The 21,260-nt window shown below is 34.1% G+C and overlaps 1 protein-coding gene across 6 annotated transcripts; it reads left to right on the top strand.

The window, feature by feature from the left end:
• Nucleotides 1-7,464: 7,464 nt before the first annotated feature.
• LOC100576895 (putative fatty acyl-CoA reductase CG5065) lies at nt 7,465-19,633 on the top strand. 6 transcript variants are annotated; one of them, XR_003304868.1, is made up of 6 exons: nt 7,465-7,784; nt 10,917-11,399; nt 14,023-14,250; nt 15,555-15,706; nt 16,214-16,332; nt 16,514-18,160. XR_003304868.1 is itself a non-coding variant. In XM_026441298.1 (4 exons), exons 1-4 carry the CDS (start codon nt 7,600-7,602, stop codon nt 18,503-18,505), a joined length of 1,230 nt encoding a protein of 409 aa, XP_026297083.1. In that variant the 5' UTR covers nt 7,513-7,599; the 3' UTR covers nt 18,506-18,740. The 6 variants fall into 6 exon arrangements, 1 of the variants encoding a protein (XP_026297083.1); XR_003304865.1 differs by lacking the exons at nt 15,555-15,706; nt 16,214-16,332; nt 16,514-18,160 and adding exons at nt 18,172-18,662; nt 18,805-18,893; nt 18,954-19,298 and having other exon boundaries at nt 7,514-7,784; XR_003304866.1 differs by lacking the exons at nt 16,214-16,332; nt 16,514-18,160 and adding an exon at nt 18,172-18,353.
• Nucleotides 19,634-21,260: the final 1,627 nt, after the last annotated feature.

Genomic DNA, 21,260 nt, shown 5'->3' with positions numbered 1-21,260 from the left:
GAGGAAGGAATGTGAATCTGATTGGTTGAATTGAAAGCTTTTTTGTTTCATGTATTTGTCACAATTATCCAAAAACTTCTAATCTTAACTAGGAGATCCAGATGATTTAGAAATTTTGCTAAAAATTAAAAACTAAAAAGAGAATAATTAATTTATTATTATATGTAATTATATAATTGGGTTCATCTAAAGGTGTATATGTAGAAATTTCTATTGAATAATAGAAAAAAAAAATGAGAAACGAAGAAAGGTAATAGTTCTAATTAATTTAAAAATTCTATACAATTTAAGATCTAATGATGAAGCTTATCTAACTTAAGTATTAAGTAAGACTTAATAACTTGAAGTATTAATTATAATCTTAAAATGATCTTAGAATGAGTTAAAAATCAATGCATTAGAGTAGGCATAGAATCCAAAGAATTCTAATATAATATAAAAATTTTTTTATTTCTTATCAGTATACATAGGCTAATTTATAAATGTCTTCTTTTTTATTCGAGTAGTTAAGATAATAATAAGTAATTTCACAAATGAAAATAATTTTTACGATTTTGAATATTAAAATTATAGTTCTTTTACTTTAACGTGTGATGTCAGGATCGTCAACGAAGTGTGAGTGGTGGGGATAGGCGGTCCTAGCGAAGGACCTCTTGTCCCCTCTTGCCCTTCTGCCTTTCCGCCATCTTCTTTCTAGTTTTCGAGCAGTGAGTGAACAGTTCGACATCGAAAGAAAATCTTTAAGACTTAGCATCGCGAGAACGAGCAGTAAAAATCAATCTTTCAACTCTTGTATCGGGTTTCAAGCATGTTTCAAAATGAATTTAACGTTCTATGGGAAAAGGAACGTGTGATAAAGTGATTTAACGTAGCGAGAGGGATCACTTTAAGGAATTAGACTGGTGATGCGTAGGCGGGCATAAAGACGTTACTTTTCTACGCTATTAGCCATTTTTCCGTCCTTTGAGCTCCTTTCATCGGGAGCTGCTTTTAAAAAGAATCCTCGTTTCCATGTGTAAATCGCGCCCGATTCAATCATCTTCCAAGCATTTTTATTTTCCTTAACTTTTTTTTGACTCGATGTATCGGTTTTTGTACTTTTTCCTCAAAGTTGAACTAATTTCTTTTTTTTTTTTTTTTCGAAAGATTTCATTAAAGGGGAAACACTTGCTAAGCTACTTATAAATTGAAACGTTTCGCGTTGTTCGACAAGCTTCTTTTTTAAAAATGTAATCGTATTTAATCATGTCATTTTTTTCCCCTTATTAAAACTTTGATTTTTTAAATTATTATAAAAGTTTTTTTTTTCTTCTCTTTTAGGAAAAAGTTGGGAAATAATCAACTTGAATCTAATTTAACGGTAAATATTGTTGGATACCTTTGACTCATCGTGATGTGCTTTTAATTCTATCAGAGAGTTTCTTTACCAAGAGTATGTATAATATTAGCAGGATCTTGCATGATAGTTACCTCCTCTCATTTCATTTAGAAATTTCTTTAGACAGAAATTTCAGACGAGAGTTGAACAACAGTCGATAAATCGGTCAAATACGCGAATTCCCCGGGAATGATATTTTTATAATCAAAATAAAAAGTAGAACAACAAGATAATCGACAAATTGAAACAATCAACGAGAACTTGAAACCATGCTCTTTCCTTCTGTGCTGCAAAGCGAAAATAATTCGGTCGATACGTGTTCGTTGCACGTGTATCGAGTTTCTTTTTCGAACCGATAACACATTCTCGATCTGAAGAAGAAGCATAATCGGAAAATATCTATCGGGAAATGGTCGGATCGGACCATATTGGAACGCGTTTTCCAGTTATTTGTTGCTACACGTCAATTCATAATTGTTAACACGCGACGTCTTGGCCTAATAATTTCATAAATGTTTTCTTGCTAAACAGCCTGCTCGATTTAAAATTCTAATTTCGCGTGCAACCTGCTGTTGGCGCTGTACGCTTTGCTACACGTTCGTGCCACACGAATATAAAGTCCACGATGCGAGTCCATTCACGACCTAATCGAATAGAATTAATTCTTCACGAATTTTAACTGTTTTCCCGGTTTCCATCCGTTCAACTTCTGATTACATATTGTAGGTTTAAATATGTTGATAGCATATATTTTGCTTCAGCAACTATAATTATTGCTGTACAAATAGGAATTAAAGTTTTTATGTTTTATAGATGATTATGCAATTTATTCGTCGTTTATCAAAATTAAATTGAAATATTTTTGTTTTAACATTTTTGTTCGATCGTTAGGATTTATTTTATTATTCACTAGATTTAAGAATATCAAATTCATCTACTGATATTATATTCTTCATGATACATATTTTCTCTCGATAGAAGTTTTTGCTATTATTTCTAGATTTATTCATGGATACCCACATCGATTACTGATTTTTTATTTATTAAATGTAAAATTTATATAAATAAATTTAATATTTTTTCTAAACATTTTTCAGGATTAATATTAATATACATTACTGTGATTCATATTATTAAAATTCAATTTCATCAATAAATTAATTTTTATTATTTTAGAAAAAAAGTTAAATGATTTTATTTAAATTTGATCAATCATTTAATCATCTTTAGAATGATTAAATAATTATCCCTTTTTTAGATCATTCTTACATCGAAATTAAACAAGCGATGGAGATGTTCTTGCCGATTAAAAAAAAAGAGATAAAAAGAAGTAATGGAAGAGCAGATGCATTATCAAACCGCACGTGTCGTTTTTTACAAAAATCGCAAGATGTTTATTCTGCTGCAAGATAATTTGTTATTGGAATGAATTATTAATCTACTTATAATTAAATCGTGATTAAAAAGTATATACACGTGCAATGATTGTATAATGATTATTGATCTGGATCTTCGAGTTGTACGATTTTGTTTCGAAACGAGGATAAGTTTCGTCGAGTTGTAAAAAATTTCGAAGAGGATAGAGCAGATTCGAATTTTCGTAATTTCGTTCCGTTCTGAATTCTATTTAAGCAATCGATATCGATATCCATAATCGGAATTGCAAATTTTGAAAGCCGCAATTGCGATCCTAGATTTTCTATTCATAATTCTCGAATCGTAGCGATTCTATTTTCTTTCCCTTATTTTTTTTTTCTCCTCTCCTACTCTGTTCAAAAGTTAAACCAACTTTAGAATTCATACTCTAATTTATATTCGATTTGTGTACACATGACGCCACGGACAAGATGTTCCATGATACAATATCGTTCGTGTGACGTCACGAACGGAACGTATAGTCGATTAGATTAGGTTAGGTTAGATTAGGTTAAGATGCGCGACCTCTATCGGAGAAACGAAACTCTCGAGAATTATTGTATAGAAGATTCCGTACTGAAAATTGGCAACACTGTGTTTCCACTCTGGAGAATTATTCTTAAGAATTTCTACACTCAAATGAATTCATCTCCTTAATTCTACTCTACCGTCCAAATATTCGTTGTGTAAACAATAATGAAACCTCGATTATCCTCGATTATTCGAAAGTTATTTGGAACAAGTATTCAAAAAAAAAAAACCCTCTTTATTTTCCAAATTATACATTATAATTCCTTCAATTCTTTAATTCTCTCGTGTTAAATATACTTTTTCAATTATCCGATCGAATGCTTCTAAATTAAGATCCAACTTCTAATCGATCTTTCATTCTACGTTTTATAGGTTATAAAATATCTGATCCGTGTTTGCGAAACAACGATTAATTAATCGATAATAGTGTTATTCCTCGGTTCAGAAACAAAAATTCTGAAATAGTGGAAATAGAAAAATACATGTGTCACGGGAACGAGTGACAGGAGACGAGAATGCAACGTAACGTTGGCGGAAAATACATCGATACGGATATCGACATTCCTTGATAACGAACGTGCCTGTCAAATCCGTGCAGGATTCGCTTCGTGGTTGCTTTCTGGTGGTTCCTTTCGAATTACCTCGATTTTGTATTCGCAAACGGAATATAACCGTGTATCCGAGTGTGGAGTGGATGAGCTGTTGCGTGGCGAAACATACGTCCGTGAAAAAAGTGTGCATATTCATAGTAAGGGCAGCAGGGAGGGGGGGGAGGGGCGGTGGTGGTCGGTCGGATTGCGTTACAGGCGAATTGCGCATCCAGTTCGGTCAGAAAAGGAGGGGGAAAAATTTGACCAGTTGCCGGCGCTCGTGTTTCCGCTCTGGAATTGAGAACCTTGCAAATAAAGAGAGAGAGAAAGAGAGAGCAGGGGAGGTTAGCTTAATTTTCGTCAGTTTTAAGGAAATTAAAAAAAAAAAGAAGAAAATAAATTTCTTCTTAAGAAATTAATTAAATACATGTATTTTCTTTTTTAATGTAATAAGTGATTCAATTTTTGAAAGATATGAAATTAGTTTTATCAAATATGAAAAGATATGTAAAATAATAACGAGAAGAATATACTGTTCACTGGTAGAAAGAATGCGAATCTGATTGGTTAAATTGAAAACTTTTTTGTTTCTAAAAATTCTATATGATTTAAGATCTAGTAATGAACTCTGACTAACCTAAATATGATTTAAGAATCATAAGAGTTTTAACTGATATGGAATCTAGAGAATTCTAACATATCTAATATAATATAAAAATATTTTTATTTTTCATCAATATATATAGACTAATTTTGTATTCGAGTGAAGATAATAATTGAATATATAAAATATTTCCTAACTTCATAAATGAAAATAATTTTTACGATTTTGAATGTCGAATTATAGCTGCTCCGTTGGTAAGCTAGCGTCCTGTGTCAGAATCGTCAACAAAGCGAAGTGCGAGCGAAGTGGGGATAGGCGATCCTAGCGCAGGACCCCTCTTGCCCCTGTGCCGTCCCGCGAGACTTCTTTCCACCAGTTGACTTAATCCATAGATACAAAAAAGGAAAGATACGTTCCGTTCGTAATTATTCAGCCTGACAATTCACATTTGATGTATACTACATTATTATATTAAATGGACTTACTTTCTTCCATCTCGTTGTGCGAATGCAAATTAACGATTGTTCTCATTTCTCCCCATTGTTCCCGGTGATTGTGCATCGTGAGCCAATTCTACGTCGGGCTATATTAGTATTCATTGGAAAAGTGATCGTTGATGTCAAGTTTGCCATCCGCTTTGGCCGAATGATGGTATATACCGAACCGGAGAATCCAAATCGAGGCCAATTCGAGTCGGAACGTGAAAGTGTTGGGCCGGTTGGGACGGTTTACGGTAAAATTCCATCCAGTTCTCCCTCTCTCTAGCTCTATCCTCCCATCTTTCTCCGTGTTTACACGGAAGGACTCGCGCCTCCGGTTTCGGGCGAAACAAGCAAATACGCTCGATCTCGATATCTGTCGGCTATCGAGGCTCTATCGTTCGGCGGACAGGAATTGTTTGCGCAAGCCTGTAAAACCCTATTATCCAAACCAACTTGTTATTCAAATCATTTCCCCTCGGATCCTAATAATAATAAATCAAATTTCCACGAATAACGAATGTAGCTGAGACGTACAGCGTGTAGTTGAAAGTTAAACAAATTGTGTTTATCGTAGCATGTATATATTTTGATAGATCTTTAATAGAATTTCTTCATATTTATCCCGAAGAATTTATTTTGTTTCTTCAACTTTTGTCATCACCAAATGCATCACAGTTTATATTATTTATATATTTATGTGTAAATAAATATCTCGAAAAATATGAACGCCATTGAACGTGACTTTCAAGGTCATTGTCAAGTAAATATTGCCATTTCAACATTCCTTTTGCAAATAAATCCACGCACTATATTATACTATATTACATTTAACTAATAATTTTTTTTAAATGCATTATTGAATCTCTTTAAATTTATTTACTGATATAATTCCAATTATTCCCCATTCCATCCAATATTTAAACATTTTCATGAATTTTTAGCGAATTCGATTTAAGGGGATAATCTTTACGAATTCGCTGTTACACACTGTTACAGCGTGCACGACGAGCGAATAAACGCGTGTCACGTTCAACTACGTTCTTTCTTGACAATGAAGCCAGCTATTTGGCAAAAGCAAACTCTGGATGTTGCTGGTGGCAATTTTGCCGCGAATACGCCACCACCAGTCTCATTTGCATGGAGATGTAGCCAACGTTTGCCAAGCAACGTCTGTGCATTGGATCAAGGAGGAGCTGCTCTCGCTCCCTTCCTCGTTTGCCGTTGGGTCCGAGCGCGATACAACAAGGACAATGACGTATCGTGTTACGAGCTGGCTATCTTAACGCAAACATCTTCGACTTACCAATAAATGACGGAATGCAAATTCGAATAAAATATTCTTCTGATAAATTAATTTCAACAGGCAAGAATTATTATTGTTTATTATAGGAAATCAAGTAAAATAATTTTAAGCGTGTTAGAGGAAATAATTTCTTAACGCTCGAATCATTAATTTTCTTTTCCGTCGCTGCCTTCTCATATTCTTCGACTTGGCAACGTTGCCTCTCAACGTTTCCTTCTATATCTTCGACTTTCGAAGCACGGATATCGCGTTCAAACGTTAAATCGATGCGTCGATAATGCAGAGCTCGCTTATCGAGAATTTTATTAATTCCGTTTACATTATTATTATTATTATTATTATATATAATTTTTTTTCGAAGAAACGTGTACGAGCGAAAAGGCGCGACTACATCGACGTTCCCTCGATATTTATCCCTCCTCTATAGATTAAACATGAAAGGAAGTTGGAAATTATCGGGAAACAATTTTTCCACCGATGACAAAGTTTCGTCGTTAAAATGAAGTTTCGAGGAGGGAGAGGATGGGAGGGGGGCGCAGGCGGTCAATTAATTTTATCGATAAATAAATTCCCCCGTTTCTCTGCCAGTCAACAGCTCGTAAATACCCATTAAGACGGGCAAATTGACGGGCAAATTGGTCGAAATAGAACTTTACCTCCTCCCGCGATCCCCCGTCCCGGAATTCCTTTAATTTCTCCGCTACTTCCCCCATCACCTCGCCCCCGTGAATTTATTGTTTTCGCTCGCTCGCGAATTTCACCACTTTCACTTTGTTGCTTGCTCGCGAACTTTCGAGCCGATACTATCCGTCGAACTTGTTCTCCTAATAGCGCGATAACACGATAGCGAAATTTTCGATCCTTCGAAAAGCGGATCAAGGCGAATCGATTCGTATTCAGGCGTTTTAGGAAAATTAATAATAAAAAAAAAATAGTTTCGAAATTTCTCAAAGTTTGAATAAATATCGGCAATTTATTATACCACGATCAATTTTGTAATAATAATAACGATGATACACGCGACGATAAAAAGAAATAGCAGAATATCTATGAGAATCTTATATTCTTATTATTGGAGTGAAGTGAAGTGATGTAAAGATTTCTTCTCCACGATCGGGGGAACATCATTTTTCAAAGAGGAATTTTCTAGAAATGGATCGAACTCTTCCCCACCGATTCGCGGTTTCTTGGCGTTGATCAAAAATATAGGAGGCGAAGGGAGGGCGTTCGGGTCGGCGCGACGGTTAAAGTAAATACAACGGTCACTTTCCTATTCGATCGGTCAGTCAACGAGCATGTCTCTGCGCGAATGGTACGCGGATCGCGAGCTGCTTTTAACAGGAGCGACCAGCGACGTGGGACGAGCGTTGCTCGAAAAGATCCTTCGCTCGTTCCCTCACGTGAAGATATACGCGATCGTTCGTACCCGCCACGGCTTCACCAAAGACGACAGGATCAAGAATATCTTTCTTTCGCCACGGTAAGATGAGTGTTGTCTCTTTTTCATAAAGAGACTTTTTTTTTTCTCCTAAAAGTAAAAGATATTAAAATTGACGATATTAAAATCGAGGGTATCTTTTTCTTTTCTTTCGTTGTAAAAGAGGTTAGAATCGAGAGTATCTTTTTCTTTTCTTTCGTTGTAAAAGAGGTTAGAATTGACGATATTAGAATGATATTAGAAAGATGTTAGAATCGTATTTTTTTTTTCGTTATAAATATAATTAGAACGATATTAGAAAGATGTTAGAATCGTATCTTTTTTTTTTTCGTTATAAAAGATATTATAACAGATGAAAAGGCAACGGAATCAAGAATATTCTTTTTACTTCTTTTACCATAATAAGATAATTGAGAGTAAAAGATATTAAAATCGATGAGAAAAGAATCAAGAATACCTTTCTTTCTTTCATAGCAAAATAGTAGAGGGTACTTTTTTCTTCCGTTACAAAAGATATTAGAATTATGACAGATGAGTTGAAAGAAGACAGAATCAGGAATATGATTTTTTCGCAACGGTAAGGTGATCAGGAGAGCGTCAGAGTAAAAGATATTAGAATATAAAGAAAGGAATATTGTGAATCTTTCATCGTAGAAGGTTTATTAGAATTAAGACGAAAAAGAAAGGATTACGGAATCAAGAATAACTTTTTTTTTTTATTAGAAGATATTAGAATTGATGAGAGGAAGGAATATCCTTTTTTTCTTCTTCTTCATCGTAGCAGACATATTAAAATCGAAGGGAAGAATCTTTTTTTCATCACCGCGAGATAATACGATCGAGAACATCTTTCTTTCGTTATTCGAAAGATATTGGAAATCGAGATTATTTTTCATCGTGTTTCAAGATATTGTTTTCTCTCTGTTGTTACGCAAGATTTCTGTAGATCTCAATATTTTTTATATGTAATAATATTTAACGATTAATCGGTTTATTTTATTCGCTCATACGTTGTTACACGTTATCATTAATATAATAATATTCGTCTGATAGAATAGACGGCCTAGATTTTAATTCGTTAGGTATTATAGTGTTCCATTCTAATTAACGTTTCATTAGACAGAATGACGGATTAGTCTCTCGTTGCGCATTGTTGGCTAGACGCATGCTCATTGCCAATTTGTCCGATTAAACATTCGAGTTAATATTATCGAGGATGAACGAAATCCGCGACATATTAATGGAGAGATGAAAAGTAAAAAAAAGTCTTTCTGACGAGATTTATCTCGAAGCAAATATTAATAAATTTGTAACGAAAAAGAGAAAAAGAAATTTATTCCATAATAATTAATTCAGAGTAATAAATAAAAAGAGAGAAAAGTTTAAATTTACGACGAATACGATCTTTGTGAATCCTCCAAATGGTTTTACCGTATATAAATATATTATCGCATCTTTCTATCATTTGCTCTTAAAAAAAACCCTTTATAAAAGAATATGAAGCAAATGTATAATTATGAAAGTGATACGAATATTACATGAGAAAAAATTCGACCGCGGCAACTGGAGAAATTTTCATTAACACGTTTTCTTTATATTAACCGAGCGCATAACAACGATTGTTATTACACGTCTTATCTTTGAAAATTCGCCTTAAGCGTTCATCGCTTCGAGCGAACGAGTCGCGATCAAACGATTCTGCGTGAATTCAGTGATAAAAATTATACGCAAATTATATGCGTAGATATATTAACTTTTTTCCGATTTACAAAGGAATAAGAAATATATATCGAGAATAAATTGACGTGATATAACAGATTGATTATCGTAATAAGATAATGGATCTAGTTTACGTAATAGTAAAAGTAGAAGATCGTCAGTGATACGAGTAATTGCGGAAACGCCAGTTGGTCACGGTACGTAGACTTGTCGGTATAAATGGTATACCTTGAACGGGAAATTTCTAATAAGTGAAAACAAGGGAAACTTATGCAACGTATACAACTTTGAGATATAATTTCTAAATTGAATAAATAAATATTTATTGGTAAAGTTAAATTTATTAACAAAACAAATTAAACAAACTCGCATTACGTAAACTCAATATTTAAAGAGCGTAAATGTAAATCTCTATCCAACTTTCATTTCGTTACATAAACAAAAACACGTACACACACACACACACACACACACACACACACACACACACACACACACACACACACACACACACACACACACACACACACACACACACACACACACACCACACACACACACACACACACCACACACACACACACACACACACACACACACACACACACACACCACACACACACACACACACACACACACACACACACCACACCACACACACGGAGAGAGAGAGAGAGAGAGAGAGAGGAGAGAGAGAGAGAGAGAGAGAGAGAGAGAGAGAGAGAGAGAGAGAGAGAGAGAAGAGAGAGAGAGAGAGAGAGAGAGAGAGAGAGAGAGAGAGAGAGAGAGAGAGAGAGAGAGAGAGAGAGAGAGAGAGAGAGAGAGAGAGAGAGAGAGAGATTTCCATCTATTATACGAGTATTTAAACCCATCTTGCTCTCACCATTATTATAAAAATTTGTTTATTATATAAATCAGGCTTCTTTTGATTTAATCGAATCTGAGTTAGTTTCTTAGGTTTTAATATTGAATATCGTAGAAGAATATTTGTATTAATTTTTTTATCCAAATATATAAATATTATATTTATAAAAATAAATTTTAAGATTGATATTTTATGGATTTGATTGTTGATCAGTTAAATTTATTATTATTTATTTATTTCGTATTTTTGTTTAATTATTTGAGTTCGAGGAATTTCACCTCGAATTCGTTTGTTTAACTGAAATGTTAATATTAGTAATAATTTATTTAATATATTTATATTGTATTAAGGAATTTATATATTATTAAAATTTAATTTTATAAGTATAAAAGTTAATAGAAAATTTTATTTATATTATATTTTCAAAATATATACTTATTCAAGTACATTAACTATTTAATTATAATCATATATATATATATATATATATATGTGATGATTTTCATATTAAATTATCTCATAATCTTCAAATAGAAAATAAGCTTTGACTAATCAAACGACTCTATTTCTCGTCCGTTTATTCGTTACAGATTCGTGAGATTGAGACAAGAGGATCCGAACGCTCTTTCGCGAGTGAAAGTGTTAGAAGGTAATTTGTCGTACAACGGTTTCGGCATGAGCGAGAGGGACAAGGAGCTGTTGGAAAACGTGAGCGTGGTGTTCCACGCCGGGGGCCCGTGCGACGAGACAGTTCGATTCTCCAAACAATTGTCGCGGATCCAAGCAATCGTAGTAGTAAGGAGCATCTTTGAGCGGGCGAGCGACGACCGAGTGGCCGAGGCGGGGAGGGAAGGGGGCGAGGACGACGGACCCGTGGCACTGGTGCGGGTTCCGTTGGTCGGGCCTGCACTCCGCGAGCCCATGCCCGGATTCGTGGACACACTGAAAGGATCGACGGCTTTGATAGCGGGAGCGGGCCACGTCCTCGGCAATTCGAACCTTCAGGCGGAAATTATTCCGATCGATCTGGCGGTCAACACCTTGATCACTGTTGCTTGGGAACGAGCCACCTCGTGAGTACCCTTTCCTTGCTCATCTTGTTGCTTTTAGTCGCTTTGAGTTGGTAAAACGGTATCGGCTATCTTTGGACTTGTGTATGCGTGGATAGAAATTGATTAGGTTTACGATTTACGGTTGCCGAATGATGGAGGATTTAGAAATAGAGATAATTTAGAAAAGAATACAAAATGTTTGGAAGAAATGAGGAATTTTTTATTATTTTTATTTGGGAGATAATATTAATTTATATCGAATATGAATACAAACAAATTATCCAGTGTTATTTTAATTTCTCACTGTGTAAGCATCGATTGAAGAAGCTTTACGGAGATTAAACTTGCGATTAATTAGACATGAATCGAATAACGAAGGCGATATACTTGGCTCGATGTCTTGATCAACCGTTCTCAAAAACATCCGTTTTCTCGATTTACTTTAAACTTATTATATTAACAAGATAATTTAATAATTTCTCTTTTTATTATCGAAGAAATTAAAAGTTACCGATAAGAAAAATTGAAATAGAATCAAAGAAAAATAAAAAAAAAAAAATAGAATGATGCATAAAAACGATATGCAAAAGGGAAATTTAAATTTGCGCAGCTTTGGGAAAAACAAAACACAGTAAACGGTATCCAATAAGCCAATGTAATAACACGAGAAACAATCGAATCGATGCGCGTAAACCACGACTCTGTGTGGATCCATAGCCTGTTGCCTTTTTCGGTGGTGGAGCTATAAAATGTAAGCGATTAAAGTTTACGCGAAATGAACGGTGGTTTCGTTTCAAAAGAACATTCAAATCTCTTTTGAGCGGGGCAAAAAGCAAGCAGAGCTGGTTTACGCGGCCAATGTTCGGTGTATCGAGTAATACCAGAGGAAACTCGTATTATGACGATTTACCGGTTTAAATACCTATATTCGCGTAAATCTAATATTTAAATGGACAGGAATTATATATGCGTCGAAATGAGTAGATATTCGCGGATTATCTAGTTGCCACGACACAATTTTGCGACTAATGAAGTATGAAGCGTGTTTATGAGCTTACCACTGATATTCGACGCAAATGTAGAAAAATATCATCCTACTATCGATATATTAATCAGCAATTTGGACGACTTCCAATGGTAATCATTCGAAATTGAATATGTTTTAGATATCGAAGAATATAGTTGTTAGCTTATACTTTATAAAGATATGTAAAAACTCGAAAATTTCGGTTCGAGTCTAAAAATTCCAAAGTTCTTATTTTAATTTATGAACGAATAATTCCAATATATTATTCAGCGTCTTCAAAATTCTGAAGAATCTTGACATTTTCAAGAATGCCGAAATTCTCGAGAATACCAATGTTCTCGAACTATGGGATACTTTAGGGATCCGATTCTAGCCGATTCGACCCGAACTTATCCGACCGAAGTCGAATTCACTCGACTTGAGCCGATCCTACCCGATTTCTTCTCGAGCATCGGATTCTCTTCTAAGCGTTTTAACATTCATCTTTCTTTATTTTTCTTCACTTGTGTACATAAAACGCGAATAAATCAACATATAATTTAAATATATCGGAATTCAGTTGCAAAAGAACGTTCGTTCTATTTAACTTAGAAAGATCTTTCGATAATTCTTTCGTGTTTGATCGTTGTACGAAATATGACTCGTGCTTTTACAATTATTCGAAATATCGATATTATATTGATCGGAAATTTCATCTTCTGAAGAGCTGTTGAGATATAAGGTAAGTTCGAACCCAAGTTCGATATACAAAATATTATTTAGTCTATAGGACGGGTCGGGACGAGGATTTGATATAAGTGAAAAATGAGAAAGAGCAAATGACGGGCGAGGTATTTTTGAAAGATGGCAATCAAGCCAGATTTCAATAAAAATGGTTATGTTGGTCAAAGTTGTAAAGTTTTGAGGGTCTATATTTATATACGTGTGTGTATATATACATATTATAATCAGTATGTCGGGTTTACGAGGGTACAGGAGAAGTTATTTCCTTTAATCTTACCCTGGAAAACGCTTTGAACCTCAGACTGGAATGACGTCAAACGGACCCAGATTGAACGTTGATATCGAAGTGGATCGTTGAGGTTAAATTATATTTCGCGATATAATACATCCTTGAACTTTGCCATTGTTATTACTATATCATTGTTATATCTATTTACCTATTCTATTTCTTTTTAATACATTTATTATCACGTATCGTATTAACTCAAGAATACATATACATCAGAAGCAAAAGCTATTTTATCGATTTTAATTTTGTTAAAAGTATATATAGAGTATAATGGATTTTATGTGAAGCAATATTTTTGCATTTTTTTTCAATTTTAAATACGATTTCATCCGGGAATATTTTTCATTAAAAATTAACAATTTAAAATTTTATTTTATCGTACCATTACAAAATTATATTTAAAAAACGAAAAAACTAAAATTTTGAGCTCACTTTCTTTCTTTAAAGTAATATTCTGTTAAAAAAAAATTATTTATTTTTTACACTTACATTTTTAAAAAGAAATTTTAAGTAAAAAAAATAAATTAATTTTTGTAACGTAAAATACTTGTAATAAAAGAAAGAATTGACTGAAGAGTTAATAATATTTCTTTCGATTGTCATAGGAAAAATGTACAAGGTCCAGTGATATACAACGCGATCCCGATAGGATGCACATGGAGTGACCTGATTAAGAAATCTCGGCAAGCCAACCGAAAGTTTACATATCCGACTTTCGGCTTCCGTGGTATGACATCTATAGTAACGCTACATTGGGCTTTGGTGGTGCTTTTTGAATGGTTGCCATCCACACTCTGCGACACGATTCTCGGACTGGTCGGAGCAAAGAAAAGGTATAACGAGCTGGAAATACACGATATCTCACAATTTCTCGAGATTATCGTTTCGAAAAGACACGTTTATCAAACATCACTCGTACGTTAAATCGACAGATGTGGTTTTGAAAGATCTCCGATAACAACCAAAAAAAAATCGATAAATAATAGATTAATGGTATGCGATTCAAAAATTTTTTAACATTTTTTTATATATTTATTTACAATTAAAAGTTTATGCATTTATGTGAAAGTGAAATATAAGAGAAATCATATATATATATATATATTATAACTATGAATCGCATAGTATATTATGAATCGTATAAATTTTACGATTTACACGTCACGATAAGTGTCTCGCGCATACAAATATTAATATTCGCATGAGTATCTGCTTGTAACAATATTTCCTTATTTACACGCGCGAGGATCGAACAGAGCCGATATACATATATACGTATGTAAAAAGTACGTGTAGAGGATCATGCAAACTCGGTCAGGTTGCACAGTTTCCTCTGTGCATTCGGAAGAATGGGAACGGGGCGGGGAAGAAAAGTTGGAATCACGCCGGTGGCCCGGGTAAAGAAACGCATTTCAATGAAAGCTGTCAAGATTTTCGGAAAGTTTCCTCGTTGCCGGGGCAAACTCGCGATTTTTAAAAGCAATCAGAGTACGAGTTTCCCCCGCTAGGGGGAACCAGTTTCCTTTCCACTGTTTTCCTTTTCGTCTTCTTTCCTCAACTGTCTTTTTCGCTTCCTTCCTCCTTCCCCTTCCTTCTCTCTCTATCTCTGTCTCTGTCTCTTCCTCTCTCTGTTTCCGTCGCTCTGTCCCCACGAGTTCGAATACCGCCGTCGAACCTGTTTACTTTGGTATTCACCTAAATCGTAGTTCCGGATAACTTTTACTTTTACGATTGAACCGCGTTTGCCAAGCACGCTCGTGGATCCGTTTCTCCGGGATCGGTTCTTGCAACGTTCTCTGCCCCCCACTCTTTTCTCTCTCCCACTGCGCATCTTCGCCGCGCATCCACGCCGTGTCAAACTTTACCGAAAATCTTCTATCGATGTCTCCTTCTGGAGACTTGGATCGTGGATTTCCATCTCTCTCTCCACTCGTCGAGTAACTTAACCTCAACCGTTTGTGAATTCTTTACAGATCTGTCTCGATACAAAAAAGAAGTAGGATGTTCTGTTTATTATTTTTCTTTTTCTTTTTGGTATTGTGAATTCATTAGTTATTGGATTAACTCTCCTAACCTAATCTAACTTAACCAACGGTAATATTTTTCAATGAGAACAATGATTAATTTGATTTTTTAGTTCATCAGAAGAGTGGAAAAAGTTGAAAGAAAGTTTGATAATGAATAAAAGGCATCGTATGAAACAAAATAGAAGTTTTGATGATAAATAAAAGGTATTTTGGAAGGCGTTCTTTAATACTTTCATCGTGAAACGTGCTGTTTTAATAAAAGGTAAAATAAAAGGTATTTTATTTTAAAGGGTATCAACATTTTTATCATTAAAACGTAGTTTGGTGAAAATGGAAGGAAATAATTCGGATTTTTGCGAAACCAGTGGCTTGAGAGTTAATACATTCATAATTAAATTCATTCTTGCGTAAACAACGGCAATATTAATAACCGAGTCGCATGGTTTCATACTTGACAATAATAAAGGCTTTAATATTACCGTTATAAGATCATAGTATGCCATAGACATTATAAAATAAAGTGAATTAGCGTAGCGTAATGAGAACGAGATTCAACGAGACACAATAATACTGCTATTTACGTACACTAGCATGCTAGTTTGAAACTGTTAATTTCAATTGACCCCGTGTTTCTTTGAACCTTGTTTTCAGTTTGCATATATGTTTAAATCAACGGGTAAATCTTAATTATTTAATGAACGAGTAAATAATGCCTCATCTTGCCTCGCCTCGCCTCGCCTTGCCCCTTTTCAATGTCTTCTTTCTTTAGACCAAAAGGATGGAAAGATGTCGGTGATTTAGTACACTTGCATCCCTTTGACCTTAATTACAGTAATCACGCTGCTTGCGACATTATAAAATTGCAAAAAAATTGCGCTTTGAGTTAAGGTAAGTGGAAAGAAAAATATTTCTTTAATTATACTTGCTTCTTTTAGAAGTTTTCATCCACTTTTAGAGAGTTAAACGTTTATCACCTTCCCTTGTTCTGCATTTCATCTGTTGTAGAAATTTTCATTCATCGTTTCAATAATATATTATGAATTTTAACTCTTGTGTTAATAATATTTAGAATTGGCAAAATATTAATGAGGTCAAAAATTGGTAGAGGTCGAAAATTTTGGATATTGACATCAAAGTTGATGCAAAATACATAGAAACGTTATTGTTCAATCCACGGATGTCTTCCAAGCAATACCGAGGTAAAGACTAACGAGACGAGGACTTAAAATTTGAAATCTATAATTACATATTGCGTCACCTGTTGCCCGTGCTTGCAGTTAATGAGAAGTTACGTGAAATTAGTGGAATGGGTACTTTTAACTTTACATTTTAGTTTATTACCGATTAATGATGACGATAAAACTATTAGAGTAGTGAAACTATTAGAATAAAACTTTGGAACTTAATGAGCTTATTACATTGCATATTGCTTATGGTTATGCTGAGAGCAAAACTAACGCTAATAAAATGAGCCCTATATTAGATCTATTACATTTTCTGTTACCAGCAAATGGCCATGAGCAATACAGAAAACAAAGTTAAAGCCTATGAAACTTGCAAAGTAGGTTCCATTAAGTTCTATTATAATTTCTGTTACGCATAGTTGCAACATGAAATAATGTTGCGAATAAAAATTAATTCTACAGAATTAGCGAAGATCTGATTTTTGATTTATTGTACTTTTTACATTGCCTATTTCATCTATTAAATCGGTTGCTTGATGATAATATCGAAAGCAAAGTTAAAAATTGCGAAATTAGCAAAAATGATAAATTGAATACTTGATACTTTAAGCTAATACTTTTCATTTACCGCTGGAAATGATAAAGCGAAAATTAACGTCAGCAAAACTAGTGAAGTGAGGATTTGAGAGACCTCTAGACTCGACTGAATCTTCCATGTATAGCCTGTGCAGCCGAGACTTGCCGATGTTAGCCGAAACTTGCCGAACGTTGCCCGCGATTGTCTACCATTCGATCCGTAGTCAACTGTCGAACAGCTTCGAAGTTTCGAGTAAATATTTCGTCGCGAAATTCGTTTCCAAGTTAAGTGTCTCAAAGCTGCGTAAGAACTTACGCGTCTTTATTACTCGTGAAACGACATCCGGTGAATGAACTTTCGCAATTACGTCGGATGACCGAAAAGTGAAATCGAGTGCATCCCATCGATCTACACGGATGAACAATTTAGGGACGTGTTGCACATGGTTGCCGTGAACGCGACGTTTGCAACCGTTTATCAGCCCGGAGGAAATTATAGCGCGCTGCTGCATCTAATTGCGCTAATCGATTAAACAATGGAACAATATACTTTTGACTAATTATAACCTGCGCATAATACACAGCGCACGTGGAAGCGGAGACAAATGGTCGAGACATGAATTCTGCCTTGTAGGCATAGCAACAAAGATTAAGGAGCAAAAACATCCTTTCCCGGAAATTATTTTCCTTCAGAGAAATAACAATATATTATACATTGATTATTAAATTAATTGATATTAATTATTTATAGTATGACTATACAAACTCTTATGAGGAAAATAATTATAATGCAAAGAGTTAAATTAGAAAACTGTTAAAATATAAATGATAAATGAGATTTTTATCGAAATTTTCAGGAAACGGATCGGAATAAGTTGATGAATAAGAGTGATGGATAGGATTTGAAGAAAGGGGAGGAGGGGGAAGAAGATGAGTAAAATCTTACTAAAAATAAGCCTCTTTGCAGATTTCTCGTGGAGTATCAAAGAGTCCGTGATGCGCTTCGATCCGTCGAGTCAATTTCATCAAGAGTGTGGCCAGTAGAGAGGAATCGCGTGTATCTGGTTCAACAACGTCTCGCCGCGGAGGATCAAGATATATTTCCAGTTTCCACGGAAATCGACGTCGAGACTTACGCTCTCTGCGCTGCGGCAGCTGCCAAAAAGTATTGCGTGGACGAGGGTAATATCAGCCTCATAAAAATCTTCCGACTACTTTTTCTCATTCTTATCGCTGCCCTCCTCTTTTGCACGTTCTTCTTCAACGGATATCACGTACTCGCAAAGCACACCGAATTCTGAAATTTCTAACTTTGAAGATGTCATTTGTCTACAACTTGTAAATGTAAGTTTAAAATACTAGAAGTCTGTGCTTCTGCAATTTTAAAATGCTAGAGTAAATGAAAAGGACGATATTGATGTTAGAATAATACGACGAGTATGGAAATGTATAATATAGGTAAGAGGATATTGTTATCTATGTAAAATCTTTTTTTCTAAAAATTGCAAATGTATATAATTATAAGAATGAAAGCAATGTAATTATAATATAATTTAAGTGTATAATTTAGAAAATTTTATTTATTTCCATAAATTTTCAGATAAAATCAGAATTTTCTTTACCGACGTGGAAGAAATTTTCGCGTCACATGAGAATCGTTAAAAGTAATTTTTCCTCGAAGACGTTCTGGTAAGAGAAACGAATCGTTTACAAACGGAAGTTCGTTGAATCTTTTATTTTCTTTCATAGAATTTGATTATGCAACACTGTATGATCCAACCAGTTAATTTGAATAAGCCGGTCGATCATATTGTTTGAAGAAAAAAAAAATTTGTACACAAGGAGAAAGCAAGTATATTCTCATCTTTTTTTTTTTGAAAAATTTAATCACGCCATTTCAAAATATCACTTGAAATAACATTCGCTTTGTCTTTGAGATTTTTATTAATCTCGAGAATAGCCTTCTTAATTTTTTTTTACTTTTGATTATTAATCGTGAAAGTAGTTTCGTTTTAGAAAGCCTGTCATACTTTCGAGTTGGACGTGATGTTTCGAGCGAAATTATGCAAAATTAAAAAGCATTTCTTCACGGGATTGTTTCTCTGTAACTTTTAAATGGACAGAAATTGCCTCGTGTTCCTCAATGTCATTATTATTAGCCAGGTTATTTCAATTTCGATTGTCCTCTGGCATTTCCTTTTGTTTCCAACTCTTTTGTTTTCAGCTTCTCTCGAAGTTTGATCGTCTTTGGACAAAGTGCATTCTACTTGGATTCCTTGTTTTCGTTCTTCGTGTACAAGTCTTAAAGATTGGAATCTTCTATAGTTGGTTAACTTTTGAAGAATGATTTTTGATAAATCAACTCGTTTAAATTTTATTATATACAGTCTCAAGTGGAGGAAAAATAGATTGTTAGAAATTTGTAATTATCAACGTTTATAATTCATTATTTAAGATAGATTTGATTAATTTAAATTTATAATTATATTTCCCAATCTTAAATTTTAACACCAATTTATTAATATCACTTTTCTTTACACTGAATTTCAAAAAAAAAAAATATTTCTTTTTCATAAAATCGACAAACATCATACAATTGTATATTTATTTATTTCTAGATTCGTAAAATTGATTATTTCACGTGCAAAAATAAAATGTTTTTAAAATGAATGCAACATAAACATCAGAGAGGTAAACAAAGAAAAAAAAAATTCTAAACATTGCATTCGACACCTATCCCCCTCCAAGAAAGATAATTTTTAATTTTGATAATTTAAAATTTAATTATTCTTTTATTTATAATTATATTTCCCAATCTTAAATTTTCACACCAATTTATTAATATCGCTTTTCTTTACACTGAATTTCAAAAAAAAAAAAATTTCTTTTTCATAAAATCGACAAACATCATACAATTGTATATTTATTTACATATTTCTAGATTCGTAAAATCGATTATTTCACGTGCAAAAGTCAAATGTTTTTAAAATGTACCATAAATGCAACGTAACCATCAGAGAGGTAAACAAAGAAAAAAAAAAATTCTAAACATTGCATTCGATATCTATCCCTCTCCAAAAAAGATAATTTTTAATTTTGTCACATTCGAAGTTTAAAAAAAAGGAAGGAAGAGTGAAAAGTGAAATGAAGTATAAAATCCAAAAACAACTGTATAATTTACGATACATTGGTATTCCAACCAGCGTACACATAAATACGGTTGCAAACGGGGAGTGTATGGCAAATATTCGTGAGAATCATGCAAGACGCACATGCACGAGAGAACGCTATTACCGGGTGAAAGTTTGCGCCGGGGAACATCTAGTGGCGGTTGCCTTCGCGTAAAGCCAAGGAAACGCGTATCTCTCACGTGTACCAACCTTATGCAACGCGTTCCACCGTTTATCGCGTCTCGCGATCCGCCAAAAATGCAGAAACGCCTCTGGCGTAATAATAAATTTCGATTTTTCTTTTTCTAACCTCCCCCGTCACGAAATAAGATAAAAGGCGGAAGTAATTAACTTCCTTTTGTGCTTGCGTGTACGTAAGAGAAAATTTTTTTTTCAAGAAAATTAAAAAATTTAAGAAAAATATGATCCCCTTTTTCTTTCTTATTATACGTTATAGCGCGAAAATTTGGAGAATTATGTTTCGGCCCGATATCAATTTTGAGAATAATTCTAAATTAAAAATTTTAACAGAAATATAATATAAACATCTTAGTGAAAATTTAATTTAGAGAATTCGATTTTGACAATTGGTAAATTCTAGTACGGACGAAAAGAAAATAAAAATAAAATAGCATCGTGAAAGTAATCGAGTTTCGACTAACTCGCCATCTATCGGTTAAACCGCAAGTATCAATTTTGTGCACACGCAAGATCGACTAAAGAGGGGGGACGAAACACGCCCACCCATATTCGCCCAGACGCATTAATTCACATTTACGAAAACGCGTGGCATCGATTCCATTCTCGTGGTGTATGGCATGATGAATGTCGCTCGTTAAGTACAATCTTGTATACAGTATACGATATATATACATATATATATATT

The sequence above is a fragment of the Apis mellifera genome, linkage group LG6 (genome assembly GCF_003254395.2).
Source record: "Apis mellifera strain DH4 linkage group LG6, Amel_HAv3.1, whole genome shotgun sequence".
Taxonomy (NCBI): domain Eukaryota; kingdom Metazoa; phylum Arthropoda; class Insecta; order Hymenoptera; family Apidae; genus Apis; species Apis mellifera.
Note: the sequence above shows the minus strand (reverse complement) of the source record. Positions and strands in the feature narration are given on the sequence as shown.